The sequence below is a fragment of the Sinocyclocheilus rhinocerous genome, unplaced genomic scaffold (genome assembly GCF_001515625.1).
Source record: "Sinocyclocheilus rhinocerous isolate Xijiao unplaced genomic scaffold, SAMN03320098_v1.1 scaffold132, whole genome shotgun sequence".
Taxonomy (NCBI): Eukaryota; Metazoa; Chordata; class Actinopteri; order Cypriniformes; family Cyprinidae; genus Sinocyclocheilus; species Sinocyclocheilus rhinocerous.
In genome coordinates, this window is record NW_015627050.1 from 590,564 (window position 1) to 605,371 (window position 14,808).

General features: G+C 37.8%; 2 protein-coding genes across 2 annotated transcripts in view; one reads left to right on the top strand and one right to left on the bottom strand.

Annotated features, from left to right (window-relative positions):
• The window catches only part of LOC107720686 (amine oxidase [flavin-containing] A-like), a 48,777-nt gene extending 37,958 nt beyond the window's left edge, over positions 1 to 10,819 (bottom strand). The window contains exons 1-6 of the mRNA XM_016528484.1: positions 10,422 to 10,819; positions 10,238 to 10,325; positions 6,034 to 6,214; positions 3,878 to 3,992; positions 3,624 to 3,781; positions 1,903 to 1,992 (exon numbers count right to left, since the gene is read on the bottom strand). Coding sequence (XP_016383970.1) covers positions 1,903 to 1,992; positions 3,624 to 3,781; positions 3,878 to 3,992; positions 6,034 to 6,214; positions 10,238 to 10,325; positions 10,422 to 10,539 — 750 coding nt within the window. The 5' untranslated portion in view covers positions 10,540 to 10,819. The remainder of the gene's footprint in view (positions 1 to 1,902; positions 1,993 to 3,623; positions 3,782 to 3,877; positions 3,993 to 6,033; positions 6,215 to 10,237; positions 10,326 to 10,421) is intronic.
• A 1,256-nt stretch (positions 10,820 to 12,075) lies between these two features.
• The window catches only part of LOC107720793 (coxsackievirus and adenovirus receptor homolog), a 7,581-nt gene continuing 4,848 nt past the window's right edge, over positions 12,076 to 14,808 (top strand). Inside the window, exons 1-3 of the mRNA XM_016528628.1 lie at positions 12,076 to 12,137; positions 13,193 to 13,312; positions 13,445 to 13,539. Coding sequence (XP_016384114.1) covers positions 12,118 to 12,137; positions 13,193 to 13,312; positions 13,445 to 13,539 — 235 coding nt within the window. The 5' untranslated portion in view covers positions 12,076 to 12,117. The remainder of the gene's footprint in view (positions 12,138 to 13,192; positions 13,313 to 13,444; positions 13,540 to 14,808) is intronic.

The window sequence follows — 14,808 nt, forward strand, 5'->3', positions numbered from 1 at the left end:
TTTTCCTTTGCTAAAGTAAGGACACTTTGCTTCCTTTGCTCCTATAAACAAACTCGCGAGACTAGCATATCTCAGAGGCACACGCGATGTGCATACGTGCTGTGTCATCCGCCGGAACTGCTTCAGTGTATGACATTCAGCGGAAGTGAGAGAAAGGTGTTTATTACGTTTGAAATATGGATATTTTTCTTGCTGACTGCAATGATAGAGCTTGGAATAGCCAGGACAATTTTTAATATAACTCCGACTGGATTCGTCTGAAAGAAGAAAGTCATATATAGGATGCTTCGAGGGTAAGTAAAACATAAGCTCATTTTCATTTTTCTAAATCATATGTGGAAGGTGTCGAACCATAAAATGTTCGTCTAATCATATCCCTCGGTCCGAGGGCTACGATAGGCTGTCCTACCTGCCTGTCAACGTATGTATTTGTATACCTCTGCACACCCTGTTTGTGCAGACATGATACGTCATCAGTGCGGTCCATTACGCTATTGCAGATCGAGCGAGAATGGAAGGTGTTATTATTGTAATATTATGCACTTTGCATAAACTAATGTTTTCTCATCGGTGAATGAGACATGAGGTAATCTGACAGCGATGCATTCAACCCTCCACCAACGCCGTCTCTCATCGTGTCACTGGTTAGCCTCTGGTCTGCTTGTGCACATTAATGAGTTTTAGAGGAGGCGTGGCTTTGGAGAGGGGTTTGCAGAGAGGGTGGGATCTTATGCTTTCAAAGCCAGCTTGCTATTGCTAGCCTATCCGAAATCGCCTACCCTCACTTTCATAAAACTTACAGCCCTCAAACAAGTTTTGCTAGTGCATATTCATAATTAAATAATATATGTAGAAACCAACATCAAATTAATTCAGTATTTAAAGTTTAAAAGGTTGTTGAATGCACTATGTATAACACAAGACTTTTAAAACCTGGAGAAAGGTGACATATAAAAGTAAACAAACATTTCAAAATGATTACATTAATATTTTAATAGTATTAAAATATTTTATTAATTTATAACAATTTTTAGTAAAATATTTTATTGCTTAAAGGTGCTCTAAGTGATGATAGCCATTTAATTAAAATCAATTTTAATTGGTTTGCAAATGTTCTGATTGGCTTGGGAAAAAAACATGGGAACGGTGTTTTTGCTCTTTATAGATTTTTGCTGTTTATAGATGATTTCTTTAGAGGACCTTTTACAGGAAATTGTCATTTTATATATGTATTATATTACTAAAAGAAATTGCACACCATGCCTTTAAATACACATTTTTCCACATATTGACATTTGACATTTATAACAGCAGATGTTTGTATTGTACAAGTACACAAATATATTTATATATTTAAAAAATGTACAAAAGGATATTACATCTTTAGTGAATAGTGACGACTTATTTTTAGAACATATCGATAGATGTGGTGTAACATGCGTTGCATACAATATCTATCTATCTATCTATCTATCTATCTATCTATATGATAGAAGTCAATGAGTTAATGTGGATAAACAGTGAGGGTGAGTAAAACTTTCTACTCAGGCATGTCGATGTAACACCATTAAGATGGCTAATGGATTTTACCTCACTATGTGTGAGAGCAACATTATAGGATAATTCCCCGACGTGAGGTTTTCAAAAGATTTTGTGTCACCAATCCTCAAATGAGAGCCATCTGATGTTGTTGATTTAGCTTATCTAAATATTTCAGTCATGACAAGCACTACAGAAATGGAAAGGAAGAGGCAGTGCAAAACAAACGAGAAGCACACAACGGGACCCATGTCTTGGTTTCCGAAGAGTATCTTGTTTAAAGGAAAGGAACTTATCTCTCGCACCGCTGGTGGAGAAATGCTCGTTATCTCTGTGTCAACCTCGCACTGATGGAGTCGTTACCTGACATATGGTCATTACGGCGGCGCCCAGCCGAACCCGTTCTTTGCCGATCTGCTCCACTAGCTTCTCTGACAGCTGCTGAGTGCCCCCCTGTGGAGAGAGATGGCCATCACACTGAGCTCACCCACAGCTACTGCTCTCAGCACACAAAAAAACACCACAACACCTTACAGATATCTGTGTTGTGGCATGATGCCCCACTGGGCTTCTTCTCTGCCACAGTGATTATGAAATTACTTTCAAAATATCTGATGTACGAAAAAGTATCATGCCACGGTGATAGATCTGTGTTGTTTTGTTTTATAAGTCTATAAAATTGCATTGCCTGTATGCTGCGAAACTGCAATGGCAAATATGCATTGTAATAATATGCAGTGCTCAGTGGTTAGATCTAATCTGGTGGAGAGATAAACAAGACAGTCAGTGCAGACAGAAAGTAGGTAAAAGAGAACAGAAGATAAAAGCTCTTCTAAATGAGCTGCTTTTCACCCTTTCCCCTAAATCATCTGCTGATATCTGATGCTAAGTTCCAAGCTGGCCCACACTACACAGCCATTTGGGAGTTTTTTTCAATTATGATATTTAATTTGATATTTATTTATTTATATTTTTGTTAAATATTTGTTTTATTATTTATTTGTATTTTTATTCATCTTTTTGTTATTTCTACAATAGTTTTATTATTTTGTATTTTTTTTAATAATCTTTTTTTGTTATTTGTATAATATTGTATAATGCAAAAAGATTTTCCGAAAGGACAATAAACTAAAATAATAATAATAATTTAATTATGTATGTTTCTTTATATTATTATAAAAAAAAAAATGCTGGGTGCTCACATTTATATAGAAGTCCATTTCCACCATGGAATAAAAAAAATTAAAAAACGAAATTGCAAATTTGTAGCTCACAATTCAGAATAGTTTTTTTCTAATTCCTATAATAAAATCTAATTCCTGCTAAATACACAAACATTTACCTTAATCTTAGGTAATCATTTTAATTTGAAAGAGGAGATAAACACTTTAATTTTCTTTACATTTTATATTATTTTACAAAAAAAAAAAAAAATCCATACATTAGTCCATAATAACCACGGCTCAATAAAAGCCCCATGAAACCATAGAAAGCATTCCATATTCAAAAAACACAAGCCAACGTTGAAATGTCTATTTGTAACTTATTTTATAAAACTTTTATGGTGGTTTTAATTCTTTTTGGAGCTTGACATGCCCTTGGTCACTATAAACTGTTGTTATATTGGAGGAACTACTACTGTACTGCTGTATTCAATGGAAGAAAACAAGTCATGCATACATAAGGGGGAAAAAACCATAGAAAGCATTCCATATTCAAAAAACACAAGCCAACGTTGAAATGTCTATTTGTATCTTATTTTATAAAACTTTTATGGTGGTTTTAATTCTTTTTGGAGCTTGACATGCCCTTGGTCACTATAAACTGTTGTTATATTGGAGGAACTACTACTGTACTGCTGTATTCAATGGAAGAAAACAAGTCATGCATACATAAGGGGGAATTAATAATGATATAATTTTAATTTCTGTATGAATTATTCCTTTTAAACCAGTTGGTATTACAAAAACATTGGCTTTCAATCCATGCTTAGCCTTGAAACTGTGCAAACAGCAATTGTAGATAGTGAGAATGATTTCTGTCACGTCTCTGTATTGTTTATCAACCTTATCTCTCTCCCATACCTTGACCCTGAACTCCTGACCCGAGCCAGGTGTGGTCTCCAGGAGTCGTAGGGTACCCCCTGCTGCAGCGGAGTACATCAGAAAATACAGGAAGGAGACCTGAGAGGCTTCCAAGCCGAATACAATACGGCTACACAAAGCCAGCTCCTCTTTCACCTCTGTAGGACACACAGATAGATAAGTATCCACAAATGTCAGCGGGCTACTTTGCATAAAGCAGGGAATTGAAAACGCAAGAAATGCACAATGCTCACGTGTGGTCCAGATATGGTTTTCCATGAAGGTGTGAAGCGTCATGCCATCATACAGCTCGGCGTTAGGAGAACTCATTGGGTTTTCAACTGATATGGTCTGAGTAAGATGATCAATCTAGGCGATATACACATAATTAGGGATGCACCGAAATGAAAACCGAAACCAAAAATGTTTTGTAATAATAATTTATTAATTTATTAAATAATATAAATTAATTTTGTAAGACTTTCTTAATTTAACTCAATCATTTTAATGATACTAAATAAAAACAAAAACACAAGCCAATAAAACTACCACACTTTTATTGAAAGTAACACAATAAAATTGGACAGAAAATATAATAATATTAAATATCAGTATATTATTTTTATTCAGTTCTATGCAACTTAATCAGAAATAACTTTTTTTTTCTTTTTTCTCTTTTGACTAATTGTCCAAATAATGTATAGTCATTATAGTAATGAGCAGAGTATAGCATGGAGCAGATTAGTGAACGAGACGGTAGCGCCATTTTACCAGCATTGCCATGTTACAGCACATTTAGCGCTACTGCAAACAGGAACAAGCACACTACATAGAAATTTCCTGTCCGCACATTATTTGAGTGGACTTTGCTTTTCTGGTGAACATGAGCGGAACACACATTCATAGAACGGAATATTGAGCGAAGTGAACGACGGCTAGAGGGAGAGTGAAACCTGCATGCTGAACATTGCTGCACTCTAAAAAATGCTGGGTTGTTTCAACCCAACTTTGGGTCAAATATGGACTAACCCAACTTTTGGGTTAAAATTTTCATTTAAAAATTTAACCCAACAGCTGGGTTAGTCCGTATTTGACCCAAAGTTGGGTTGAAACAACCCAGCATTTTTTAGAGTGTGGGTGCGGTGCGACATATATTTTCAGCTCATATTTTCGTCCAATAATTTTTGGCGGCCGAAATTTTGGTGCATCCCTACTAGGGGTGGAACGGTTTAACTTACTCATGGTTCGGTTTGTATCACGGTTTTAGAGTCACGGTTTCGGTATGGTTCGGTATGTGCTATGTTAAACAAAAACTATACTGTCAAATAAAAATAAAGAAAATAAGAATAATCTATCTAACTACAAGCAACAGCACAAATAAATACAATAGTGTAAAGATACAAATAAAATAAACAGTGACTTTCAGTTTATTTAAGTAGGTCTAACAGTTTTTATGTACAGAAATTGAATAAAGTAATGAAATGTAACACAGCATTGCATATTTGAATGTATAGATTAAAGATTAATCTGTATTAAAGTTACAAAAGCTATTCAATCAGGAGCAGTAAGTGATTTTTTTGTTGTTGCTGTTTGATTAATATTAAGAAAGTGCTGTCGTTTTAAGAGAATGCACTGATACAGTACGTTCAGCCGGCTATGTCTGCTATAGGATACTTACCAAGACGGGCATTTTGACATAATTTTTATGTGAATGTGTCCATTTAAACACAATACTTCCAGAGAGAGATTAATATTTGCGGACATTCTGATGCGCTGGTTTGCGCGCTTCGGATGAATGCACGCACAAATCTTCTCATTGCGCGCGCGAGCTCGCGTCCTCTGGCTGAGACTTAATTTGTTTAAACTTAAATGTTTAAACTGGCAAGGCTTAAATGAGTTTAGCTTAAACACAGATATCAACGTGTGCTATTCAGGTCTCACCTGTGCGCGCGCGTTATCAGCACCCGGGTGATGACGGACGAACCGTGTGTGGAGAACCATACGTTCGATTTTTTTTCGCAAACCGTTCCACCCCTAATCCCTATAATCTGCTTGATTAAAGATTCTAGTACACTAACAACACATTTCTCACCTTATGGTTGAGTTTGAAGCTAGAATGATGTCAAAAATGACCTCAATAGATTGGACAAACCCATTAATCCATTCGCCACTCTTAGTAATAGCAGCTAAAAAGCTTTCATACATCTGTAAAGGTCTGAGCAATCTACAAGATATATTGTGGCTGAACGTACAAGGTAAATATTCATATAAGGAGCCTGACGTCCTCATCCATTAAGATATGAAATGATGGCTATTAGTCACATTCTAGTACTCAATAAAAAAAAAAAATATATATATATTTTATTGTGGACCAGAACTTTGTCAGATGAGATGGCACTGTTTCTCATACCCGCCACAGAACCTGGGTGAAGTCCAGCAGGGCCAGCGGAGAGTATGACGGCATGCTAGAAGTGTACGTTTTGATTTTGGCATGCGGACCACCCATGTGATGCACCTTCTTGCCCTTGGTGTATTGTGGAAAGACCTCCAGACCAAGATCTCGAATAAGCTCCATGACATGGGTCTGCGAGCTACAGGACATGAAAATCAAGTAAATTACCAGTAACCGTGTTTCTGCACACATTCAGACATCTAAAGGCAGCCAGACGTCTGCCATAAATCGACTTTGTGTAAGTTGATGAAAACCCTGCTTGCCCTCATCTAAAGTGAAGGCTTTCACAGCCCCAGGCAACGGCCGTTTATTGATCTCGGTGGACTCTGAGAGTAGCTCTGGGTATTTTTCGAATAGTTCGGGTAGTGGATTACAGCAGTAAACATCTCGCTTGAAAACACATTTTTACTGCTTGTACACTTAAACAAGCTTTTGGGATTTTCCAATTATCACATCTCAAAAACAAGCAAGTGTGGGCTAGTTGTCACAAACACAATCAGTAATCTCCTATTACATTTTGAATTTATAATTGTTTGTTTTACCTGCTTAATGGCAGGTTCGTAGTTCAGATGCTTAATAACCTTCTTAAAATATATTTTCTCTAAATTCTGATTGTCCAAAATCAAATATTTAATGAAAATGCATTTTTTTGTCAAATTTTTCCCCCCGTTATTATCTTCGTTGTGTGTTGCCTGTTTAACAAGAAAGCATGTGCGTTTATGAATTTTAACAATGACTCACTCACTTTTATGACACACTTCTTTGGAATGGAAATACAGGCTAAGTATTACTTCAATTCATATAATTTGAAGAATCTAGAACATAATAATAATAAAATGTAGAAGTTATGTGCTGCGGAAAGTATTTCTCAAGGCTCTGAAATAACGCACACAATTTACCCTCATTTGGCTTTCACCAGGTTATAATTTCTGACCCTGGTTTGGGGTCACACAACTATTTTGGTGTTTAGCCCAGTTGAGCTCCGTGCCCCGCTCCATCCATATTTCAAACCGCTTGTCTTATGCTGGAATGCTGAAGCCTGTCTTAACGTTTTGGACCGTGGACAAGGAAATGTCTCCGGTTACCTAACGTAACCTCGGTTCCCTGAGAGAAGGGAACGAGACACTGCGTCATCAAAGATGTCGTTTTGGGGGTTGTCCCCTCCTTCCTTGAATCTACTGAAGCCTTAGGAAATCTCGTGGGTGAGAATTCGCCCGCCAATGACGTTCAAGCACGCAAAATAGAGGCGGGCTCCCCCACACTATAAGGTGGCGCTGAACGCCATTGCCTCAGCATCTTTGGACTGAAGCAGAGTGCAGCTGACAAAATCACAGTGTGCTGGTGGCCAAATAATGAATGTGGCAGTAACACAAACACTATTGCATAATGTTACAACCGGTGGTTAATGGTGGCAGTCGTGCCGACACCTGATGTCCGGTGCAATGGTGATGCCGGTGCTGTCATGAACATAATGCACACAGGGTTAACACCATGCAGATGAACACGAAGGCAGCAGTAGCACTGGTGCTAATCCCCAGTCAGCATTTACACGACTTAGTTGGACGCTGCCAACTGGGTGGGGCTGCAACAGTTTAAGACGAATGCTGAACCTTGATTTCAGCTAGTTTGCTTCCTGCACGGACAATGCATGCGTTGCAAAGAACATTCAGGCTATAATAACACGTATAGGCTATAGCAACATGCATAGGTGCCTCATAGTCCACCTGACATAGGTTTTTCCGCAAAGGTTACTACCTGTGTGGGAGAAACCAACAAAACGATGATGGATTCATGTTTGTGCTTTTACACTAAATGACCTAGTTGAACACCACTTCGCAGGGGCGTCAACAACTGCCGTAATAATCCACATGACCTATTTGACACCACCCACAATCTCAGTTTAATTTGTAAACATAATCCTCTTAAAAAGGCAAACTCGCAATGCGAGTGAGGAAACATTCAAATCACAGAACTGACCAGAGTGCCCAGCACGAGTTATGTAGAAGGGAGAGAGGTGATCAGCCTTCTCAAAATTCATATTGACAAGACATTTTGCCGGGTGACTATGATGGTGTCATGCCGTTATAGTCGTATACTTAAAACAAAGAGGGCATACAGTCGCTGTCCAAATACTCTTGTAAAAAGTCAAGGTGACTAACAGGGGCTATATGACCATGAAGTAGATATATTTCAGGCCCACTAATATAATCCAGTCCCCTGGCCAAATCTCTATGAGGGTCTGTCTCAATGCGCTCACTTGAATGCACATTTCAATAGATATATTATGACTTAATGCACTGCACAGTTCATAAGGTCCACTGCTGTTATTGAGGGCAGACGGACTCGCGCAGTGCTGCTTCTGAGTGACAGAAACCAGGTAGAAACTCCGCGGTCCAGAAGGCATCTGAAAGAAATGTCATACCCACCGGAACGCTGCAGGGGAGCGACAATCCAGGCACCTTCCCCCAGATGAGCGTACCTCAACGGTAAGCTGTAGATGGCTTCTTGTAGCTGAAGGAGAAAATTCTGAGGCAATGGCGTTCAGCACCGCCCTATAGCATGGGGGTGCCCGCCTCTATTTCACGTTCTTGAATGTCATTGGCGGGTGAATTTTCACCTGCGAGATTTCATAAGGCTTCAATAGATTTGAGGAAGCGACATCTTCGATGACACAGTGTCGAGAGACCGACTCGAAAGGGAACACTCTGGACAAATGGCCAGTCTATCACGGTACATTCACACAGGGCATCGGCGTAAACGCTTCTCATTTGCTTTGAATGGGTGACATCATGAGTTGCCGAACTGAACTGTGGGTCAGTCGGCGTCGTGTCACTGACGTTGCTTGTGGCAGAAGTTTCAAATTCTTCATCTTTTCAAGCGCCAACGGAGGCATTAGCCAATCAGATTGCCTTATGCAAATACCCTAGCTCAGGTGCAAGCCAATTGCGGTCCGTGTAATTGGCTGTTGTCAATATGACGATTGCGTCAGCGCCAAGCTTCAGACACGCCCTATGTCAAGCATTGACGCAGATGACCCATGTGAATCTAGTGTTGCAGAGATAACACACACACACACACACACTACGGACAATTTAGTGTCTCCAGTGCTTGAAGTGGGCCAGTACGCACTGGTACACAGTACCGGCACTTCAATATTTTAGTCTTTAGCGTACTGGCACTTTTTCGGGCATACCAGCACTTCTGACATGTTGCCGGTGTTGTACCCAATTTCGACCCCCTGCCAAATTATTATCCCCCTCGTTGAAGCCGCTACCTGATTGCCTAATCCTAACCCCACCCCTAATCCTAACCTCTCCCCCACACCTAATCCTAAACCTAACAATACTAGGGGGTAATAATCTGGCAGGGATTAGGAATTGGGCAAAACACCGGTACTGAGTCAAAGCGTCAGTGTCTGGGTGATTAGAAATGACACTATAAAGCACACTACCCAAGAGGTCATTTGAAACCGGTCAACTTCTGGAAAGTTCAAGGATCCAGTAAGGGAATGCATTAGTAATAAGTAATAAGTTCAAAACAGCGCTAATGCAGAGAAAAAACAGACGATTTCATCGAGAGAATAGTGACTCGCGTCCAGATGGCAATAAATTATTCTTTTCAGCATGTATTTGGCTTAAAAGCATGAATGTTTTATAATGAATGCTGGCTGAAGGTGTTTTAGATTATGCGCTGGTCAGTGGTTTAATTATTCTGAACGGATCCGTATAGTAGCATGTACAGTCAGGTTAAGGCAGCAGGTTTAGTGGTCTTTTTATGTCTCCCTGTAGTCCTGTTTATGTATCGCAGCTTAACTGGTGCTTATTTATATTAAAAATGCTCTAAACTTTCTTTCTTTCTGCATTATATACATACTTCTTTTTTTCCACTTCAAGCACTGAGTGTCTCCAATTTACCTATCATGTCTTTGGACTTGGGGGAATCCGGAGCACCAGAAGGAAACCCAAACCAAAACGTAGAGAACATGCATGAGCAGATTTGTAGTGATTTATTTTTGTTATTTGACGTAAAGAATCGTATTGTGATGTGAGAGCATGAAACAGAGCCCGAAAGCGTGTGTTAGTTACCTCTGCATAAAGTGACATTAAAAACCCTGAAATATGCAATTATAATAACAACAGTTATTTAATAATGAAAAGCTTACCTGGACACCCACTGTCCCCCCATGTCCCACTGGTCAACACCATTCGCAGCTGGCAGGTTTTTACTAACAGTTCGTCCTCCGACACGGTCTGTGTGCAACAAGTAACAGTTAAGAAAAACATGTTTGTGTTTTTATAGCTGTGCAAGCGGACTTGTATAGTTTATTAAGAAGAATATCTAAGCACCTCTGGCCTCCAGAACCAAGACGCTGAGTTGCGGGTTTCTTTTTTGCAGCCTGCGAGCCGCGCTGAGTCCGGACAGTCCCGCGCCGACTACAACTACGTCAAACTGATCCTCACTCATTCTTGTAGCGGTTTGAGTAAATAACGCGATGAAATCTGTTGCACGGGCGAATAGAACACCTCGACTGTCCTGCAGAGAAACTGCAAAGCCAAGAAAGTTGAAAGTTCGTCTTTATTATGCACACTTGTTGCTGCCATATGAACTTGGCACTTCGCCCCGATAAAGCGGATCGTTGATTGTGGTGGGACACCGGAAGATAAGCTAGGCCTACTTACTCAGACCTCCCACTTATGTTCAAACTGATCATTGTCTCAAAAAGTGTTAAGAAGCCTATTATGTAAACCCCCCAAACAATTTAAACAAAAATGTGTATTTAAACAGAAAATAAAACAATGTATATAATAAGACAACTATGAAAAACAAAAGATTTTATAACAGCAAAAATGCATTTATCACACATACAACATGCAAAAATGTAAAATCATTGTTTTGGGCAACATAAACTGTAATGAACCCCAAAAAAAAAAAATAGGTGCAAAATTTGACCTATAGGGGTACAACAATTTTTGCTAACTTTGTTCTGAATAAATTGCATACATTTATATTTAAAATAGCCTATATGTAGCTCAAAATGGCTGATATTTACCACATGCATTGTTTAACTAAATGAACAACCTACAAACCTTTGACCCAAACAGTGTTATTTTGTTTATTTATATATTTTTTTAGGAAACATATTTCTTTTCCCAACAGCATTTCTGAATTGCATAATTGCCATCTGTTGACCATCCAAGTCTCACGTGTGAAGCCAAAGTTGCCGAAGCAACTGCTAAATGTCCTAAATGTATATATTTTTCATGATGTTTCATTCTCAGTTTCATTTATATTAATAATTCTCGTTAGATTCTCAAAAAGAATGGGCATAAGGTTGCAGTGGCCTATTTATGTCAGCATGAGGGAGCCTGACTGTTCTATGTAAAGGAAGGAACCACCGTTAGATGGACTTTCACTGCATGTTAGCTTGGTGAAAAAGCACTGTGCATAGAAAAAAAAAAACTTGTCAATAAACATAATTGCATTAATTGTCAATAAAAATTGCATTAACAGTTGCCCTGCATGTTTGATGTACTCAAACTTGCCAGTAATTTATTATTCTGTTCTTTGTTTTTCTGAGTGGAGTAACCAGTTGTCACCTGAGACCAGTCTCTGTGGACCACATCACCATGGCACCACCTTCACTTGATACCAGAGGTGACTTGTTGTCTCACAGTGGAGCCATTCAGAAGGTGAAGTGCATGAAGACTAAATCAGAGATGAACTAGCCCTCAGTGTGTAAGTCTCTATGTATTATTGCAGATATATCTGTGTTTTATGGCCTATTTTCTAGCTCAGATAAACGTTTGCATAGTGGAACCTGTTGTTCCAGTCGATCAGCATAAGAGTAGCCAAAATGTTTCTTCTTGTGTTGTGTAATGTATGGTACGGGATAGATTTGGCTGAACAATGAGGTTACAGGCTCTCAAAATAGTGTTGGAGGAAGAATGGAGTGTGTTACAAAAAGAAAAGCAACAAAGATGTGTTCTTTTCTCTCACCACAGCGAAGTAGATAAGAAACTTTTCGCTTTGTGATTGTGAAAAATGTCTTCAGGTCACAACAGGTGTGTATTTTTGACTTGTTATATGCTATAATATTTTCTAGGTTTTGTGTCCTATTTTTGCTGTTTATATGTAAGATACATGTATACTACCATTGGAGTGCTTTATAACAAGCTGGAACATTTTGTATATTCATTAAGTTATGAAAATATTATTTTTTTATGTTTTCTAAATGTTTAAAATGTTGTTGTTGTTGTTGTTTTGCTGTGTTCCAGTCATTTTGACCCGGAGAGGATTTTATTTTCCCCAAAAATGCTAGTTAATGTTATCACATTAGATTGAAACCTTCTATAATTTTGGGGATTTCAACAACTTATCAATTACCTTTTTGGGATTTTTTCCCAGCTCAGATAAATGAGGCCTACGACCAATCAGTTTCAGTAAGAAATACAAAACCTATGCTAATTAAAATAAAACAAGTTGACAAAAAGATTGAATCCAAGATTTAGTGACATATAGCATAATGAGAGATTTACAAGCCGTTTTTAAAAGGCTGATCATTTTTGACTGGGGACACCAAATTAGGTAAATAATTTTTGCACAGCACAAGGGTTAAATGTTTTAAAAATATTTTACTTGGTTAAACAAATGTTAAAGGAACATTCTGTTTTATCATTTTGCCAACATTATGGGAACGTTATTGAATGGTCATTCTAATCATTCTGAAACTAGTAACATTTAAAAGATATTAGACAAAAGCCCAACTAAAATGTACATTCCATTTGCAATGTATAAATAACATTGTTGTGCTAACATTTGAAGAACATTATAAAAGACCAGATAACTTTAAATGGATATTCTAACAAACATTACTGGAAGAATGTTTGTTCATAACTTTGAGAGAAACTTGTCAGAAAGTTCTGAAAATGTTCCCTGTTAGATGGGTAGCATCATTTTGTGACAGACCATACTTCACAGTAATTTTGAGGAAATTCACTAGTAAAGTGACACTAAAACATTTTTTGATGCTTAAAATATAATAAAATAACAAACTGAGATCCAACAAAGACAGAACTGATCATTAATTATTGGTGAAAAATATTTGTCCTTTTTGCAGTCTATTTTCATTTCTAGGCTCAAGCGTGTGTCTTAAAAACTTCAATCAGCTGAATGGGAGGAAATGGCACAAAGAAAGTTGTCCAAACATGACTGTACAAAAACACTGCTGCAACACAAGGTACTGTGTGTTAAAATTGAAAGTTCAAAATGTGGTACCCAGCAAGACATGCTCATTTTCTCCCTCACAGTCACTTTCAGTCATGCTCTTTTTCTCTAGCTTTCGCTGTCTTTTTACTTCAATCTTTCACAGATGTATGAAACGGCCTTGCATGAGACTTACAAGTTTGTCCCCGTCGTCCTCATTTATGATATTGACTGCGCTCGCCATGCTTTTTCTCAAAGCAGGTAAGTTTCTTCGCAAAAAAATAAATAAAAAATTAATAATAATAATAATAATAATAAATGTAAAAAAAAGGATGTACTTTGAAACTTGAATTCCAGCACATTCTATCAGGTTAATTTGACATTCTGCTCACAACACAGCTAAAGTTCCTCAATCAGGCCTGAAAGTTTCCCTTCATCCAAGCCATGGATGTATGATGGGATTTATTCACAATCATCTGGACCAAATCCAGATATTAGTCATTTGGAGAGTTTCATTATATGAGCTCATATGAATCATTCATGAGTGAGCACCAGGACAGACCATCAGCATGAAACCAGGAGTATGAGGGATTTTGGAATTACAGGCTAATTGAAAATGATCTTCCTCGGACTTTGAATGACACAGAAAAAAATGACCTAGAAAGAGCAGAATAAATCGAAGACTAGTTATGCGTATAACTTATTTCTGACTTGAAGCTTCACTATATCACATTTAAAAGAAAAGTGACTTTTTGTCTTATAGTTTGTTGACCAAAATGCTGTATTTACAGTTACAGTTTGAAGATGTTTGTTGTCAGTAATTCATAAAAAGAGACAGCTGGCATTTTCAAGCCATGGATTTCCTCTGAAATCTTTTTTTAGAATAGCAGTTTTCAATTTATGTGTAAAAATAAAGTCTGTGTTTAAAGTTACTTTCATGATCTACAATATAAAATGCACAGAGTCATATCTAAAATGTGGAATTTGGAACCATTGTGTGCTAAGTTGCTATTAACTACACCTACCACAAGAACTACAACTACCACAAGGATGTGAGGTTATGTTGTAGTCAGTATGTAGCAACAAATGTAATATTGTAGATTTGACTGTATGTAATATATGAAAGTCAATTTCCTTCACATAAGAAAAAACAAATATTTTTTTCATAAGAAAAAGTCAACATTATAAGATACTAAGTAATAATGAAATTGAAAAATCATAATTATGACATAAGTCAAAGTTATGACCGAAAAAGTCACATTTAGCATAAAAGGCCAAAATTCTGAGATACTATGGGCCCTATCATACACCCGGCGCAAGATGCAGCGCAAGTGTTTTTGCTAGTTTCAGCCCGACACAAGCTGTGTCTCATTTAGAAGCCTGCGCCCTCCGGAGGTCGCATTCGAAGGTTGCATACGACCTCTGTAAAAACGGATAAACTTTGTTTTTAATATCCTCCTCCTTTTCTTCTCAAACAGATGTCTGCTGTACGTACGCTGCAGCTCCTCAAACATTGAACAAAATAAAACA